Source organism: Mus pahari, chromosome 19, assembly GCF_900095145.1.
Source record: "Mus pahari chromosome 19, PAHARI_EIJ_v1.1, whole genome shotgun sequence".
Taxonomy (NCBI): Eukaryota; Metazoa; Chordata; class Mammalia; order Rodentia; family Muridae; genus Mus; species Mus pahari.
This window is the reverse complement of record NC_034608.1, coordinates 87,311,759-87,316,177: the sequence shown is the minus strand read 5'-3', so window position 1 is coordinate 87,316,177 and position 4,419 is coordinate 87,311,759. Positions and strand designations below refer to the sequence as shown.

The 4,419-nt window shown below is 48.4% G+C and overlaps 1 protein-coding gene across 3 annotated transcripts in view; it reads right to left on the bottom strand.

Annotated features, from left to right (window-relative positions):
* Positions 1-4,419, bottom strand: part of Nwd1 (NACHT and WD repeat domain containing 1) — a 66,945-nt gene that overhangs the window by 57,584 nt on the left and 4,942 nt on the right. For all 3 annotated transcript variants that reach the window (XM_021219510.2, XM_029532294.1, XM_029532295.1), the window contains exon 2: positions 2,603-2,688. In XM_021219510.2, the coding sequence (XP_021075169.1) occupies positions 2,603-2,686 (84 nt within the window). In that variant the 5' untranslated portion in view covers positions 2,687-2,688. The remainder of the gene's footprint in view (positions 1-2,602; positions 2,689-4,419) is intronic.

Sequence of the window (4,419 nt, the reverse complement as noted above, 5' to 3'; positions counted from 1 at the left end):
ATGCCCAGTGTCTAGTGTGTAGAGATGTGGGGAGGGGAGATGACATGATGCCCAGTGTCTAGTGTGTGGAGATGTGGGGAGGGGAGATGACATGACGCCCAGTGTCTAGTGTGTGGAGATGGGGGAGGGGAGACAGCAATGGGGTCGCACACTCGGAGGTGGAGACAGGAGGACCCAGAACTAAAGGCCGTCCTTAGCTACAGAGAGGTCAGTGTTGGCCTGGATTTCATGAAACTCTGTTAGAGGAAGTTGGGTGTGTTCTGCTTCATTCCTTTTAAAAGGAGAGCATGCCCAAGCTTGCTAGGAACAGGCTTTGTGAGGGACAATATTGAGAACAGCAGGAAGTGACCCAGCAATTCTCCTTAGCAACCACACATGAGGTCCACCTCTGCCTACAGACTGGCAGGAAAGTGGGGGGGTAGGGAGGGAGAGGTGGGGAGAGGTGGAGGGTGGGAGGGAGCTGGGCCACACTGACCCTGTGCAGGCTGGAAGCACGGGGAGACAAAGGGTACTGGGAGCTCACTCCACCTTTGTAAACCCTGTAGCTCAGAGAGAAAGAAACACGCGCATCAGGGACAGCTAACTACAGCAACAAGCGGCTGTAGGCTGAGAGGAGCTAGGCAGGGCAGAGCAGTGAGGGGAAGCCTGCAGACGCAGCCCTTCCCCTTCCCCACCCCTGCTGGGCTAGTCAGGCGCTGGTGCTGTCTGCATGGGGCACCACAAGGATGTTAAAAGAACAAGCACAGCGATTCTGGAACCTTCCATGTGAAAAGAACCCCTTTCTGGGCTGGTGAGATGGCTCAGTGGGTAAGAGCACCAGTCTGCTCTTCCAAAGGTCCAGAGTTCAAATCCCAGCAACCACAGCCATCCGTAACAAGATCTGACGCCCTCTTCTGGAGTATCTGAAGACAGCTACAGTGTACTTACATATAGTAAATAAATAATAAATCTTAAAAAAAGAAAAGAAAAGAGCCCCTTTCTGTCGCTGTTCTGTTCTGGTGGTGTTGATGATGGACTCCAGGGCCCTCACACACGTGAGGCAAATGCTCTTACCACCGAGCTACACTCTCAAGTCCTGTTCACTGTATTTTACTTGTTTATTTGGAGACATTGTCTCCCTATGTTTCCCAGGCTGGCCTTGAATTCTTGGCTCAAGCGATGCTCTTCTTGCAGAGGACTCAGGTTCTGTTTCCAGCATTCAATTGGCAGTCTGTCTATAACTCCAGTTCCAGAGAATTTGACGCCCTCATCTGGCCTCCAGAGGTACTGCACACATGCATGCAGACAAACACCCAATCGTATAAATAACATTATATTAAATCTTGTTTATAAATCAACTACAGGGCTGGTGAGATGGCTCAACGGGTAAGAGCACTGACTGCTGCTCTTCTGAAGGTCCTGAGTTCAAATCCCAATGACCACATGGTGGCTCACCCTTTTCTGGTGTGTCTGAAGACAGCAACAGTGTACTTATTTATAATAATAAATAAATCTTTGTAAATAAATAAATAAATAAAAATCGACTGTGGCCAGGCAGGGTGGCACCTTTAATCCCAGCACTTGGGAAGCAGAGGCAGGTAGATTTCTGAGTTTGAGGCAAGCCTGGTCTACAGATTGAGTTTCAGGATAACCAGGGCTACACAGAGAAACCTTGTCTCAAAAAAACAAAAACAAAAACAAAATCGACTAGGACAGCTGGTTTGGTGGTATGCAGGGGGCAGGGGTGCTCACAGATTTACTCTGGAAAGCCCAGGGATGTTTTCACACACAGTTACCTCCTCAGTGGAGGATGTATATACCTATTTTCCACTCAAATGGCTGGGAGTATATGCAGTGAATAACCTGGCAAGCTTTGTTTATACCAGACTCTTCCTCCCCAGGTCTTATCTTCAGCTTGGTTTCTCAGTCAGTAGAACCCATCTGTGGGGAAATGCCATCTGTACTTTATAGCCCGCTCTCTTAAGCTGTCTCAGTCAGAGACCATAACAGATCCTAGACCTTAAGCTACAGAACCCAACCCATATTCATGGTAGAGGTCACATGTCCTTTGCCAAAAAGTTTCCATGTGGCCACACTTTATTATATGAACATGGGATTGGGATAGTGGTTACTAGGAAAAAACATGGTTTGCAAAGGTGTACTGTAATTAAACATACCCAAAATGAACTGTCTGGGGTGAGACTCCAGAAGCCTGACCAAGTCTCACTGAACTGGGTTTCCTTCTTGCCTCTTGAAGATTGTTTCTCTGCTGACCACGGCATTCATAGGGACCCTCACAGTGGCACTCAGGAGGCAGAGGTAGGTGGAGCTCTTGGACATGTAGCTCAGTCTAACATACATGAAGCATAGGGATCCATCCACATCGCTGCATAATCTGGGCTTGGAGGCACACACCTGTCATCCTATTACTTGGGAGGTTAACATAGGAGGGTCACAAATCCAACATCATCCTCAGCTACACAATGAGTTCAAGTCCAGCCTGGGCTAAATGACACCTCGTCTCAGAAAACAAACAAACATTTTGAGTTTTGAGATCCAACGCTAAAGCACCAAACAGAAGGCAAGGGGTGATGTGGTTTTCCAGGTGAGCAGAGATGCTTACCTCAAACGCCAAGCCGTGCCTTTGGCAGAAGCTCTGAACCTCAGGGTAGGCTGTGCACTGCAGGGCTTCTCGCTCTGTGTCCATATCTGCAAGGCACAGTCAGAAGAGTGTCAGAGAAAAGATTCCAGAAGTCTGTCTAGCCCACTACTGTGTTCTGTCTTTCATCAGAACCCTGCAATGTTGGAGTCCCCCTAAGTGTCATGAGGAGGAGGAGAAGGAGGAGGAGGAGGAGGAGGAGGAGGAGGAGGAGGAGGAGGAGGAGGAGGAGGAGGACAAGGACAAGAAAGATGGGGCCATCAAGCAGGCTCAGCAGAGGAGGAGCCTGCTGCCAAGCCTGCCCACCCGCACCACAGGACAGGACAGACTCTTCTTGACAGTTGCCTTGTGACCTCCACACACATATTCTGTCCTGCTGCACACATAACTCTCTCTACCTTAAGACCACACACAAAATTAATGAAATCTCAAAATGACTTGGAGTCAAACCAAGGAAACCAACTGATCCACATCAGCGGAGTCACCTGTGTGAGCTCCACAAGCACAACCCCAGCCGCCCTCAGCCCCAGTCCAAGAGAATGAGCCAATATGGCTTGTGAGGCAGGGAACACTGGGAGATGGAGCCTCTGGCCCCAGCACGCAGGAGGACTTTTCATTGCTTTCCAACCCCATGCAGTTGTGTAAATTTTCATTGTGTCCTCCTTATCCGAGGGAGATTCGATTCAGTCACGGTGGGCTCATACACTCTTGGACCAAGAACAGGGGAGGCCCTGAGTTTTATCCCTTGTACCCATTGTACCTCAACAAAACAAGAGAACCCACTAAACACAGCCAGGACTCTCAGCTGATCACAAGCCAGATAAACAAGGACAGTCACATGCAAATATTGGCTGATCCATTCAAGGCTCTGTTTGTAACACATTAAAGGATTATTCTCAGTTCCTCTGAAATGAAGAGTGAGCCAGGTATGTTTGTAGTGCTGTGTGTTTGCTGCACTGACATAGTGAGGCAGGGCTCTACCCCAGCCTCTCACTGGGGGGTTCTAGGCAGGGCTCCACCACATCCCAAAGTAACTGACTCAAAATACCTATTCAGAGTCTGCCATGGGAGCTGTCCAGGATGGTGCCTGGGAGCCAGCTCCTAAACACTCTTCCTTTCCCAATCTGTCTTATCAACTTTATAGGCTGTTTGAACTGGCTCGTAAAATACTTATCATATAGTAAATTCAGGCCAGAGCCTAGGTAAGGGTGAAGGGCACATCAAGAGACACAGTAAAGTCTGAAACCAGAGACCTCACACGGCTCCAGTGTCTGAACTTTTCAGGCATATACAGAGTTTGGGGTGTGGGGATCCTAAATTCAGTCCCAGCACTGACAAGCCAACAAATCAAAAAATACATGCAATCCATGTGACAAACAATAATGAATTCAACAGTGCTGTTAGCCAAAGGTCACTGTCCTTACTGAAAAATTAAACATGGCTGTGATTGGTGGTGCACACCTTTAATCCTAGCACTCAGAACACAGAGGCAGGCAGATCTCTGTAAGTTCAAAGCCAGCCTGGTCTACAGCCTGAGCTCCAGGACAGCCAGGGCTGCACAAAGAAACTCTGTCTCAAAACAACAAAAAAAAAATGTTTAAGTGAATAAATAAAATAAAAATTGGACAGTAGAGCATGCTCTACAGTGGAAGGAGAACCTGACCACACAAGAGTTTACATCTCGGGGGCTGGTGAGATGGCTCAGCGGGTAAGAGCACCCGACTGCTCTTCCAAAGGTGCAGAGTTCAAATCCCAGCAACCACATGGTGGCTTACAACCAT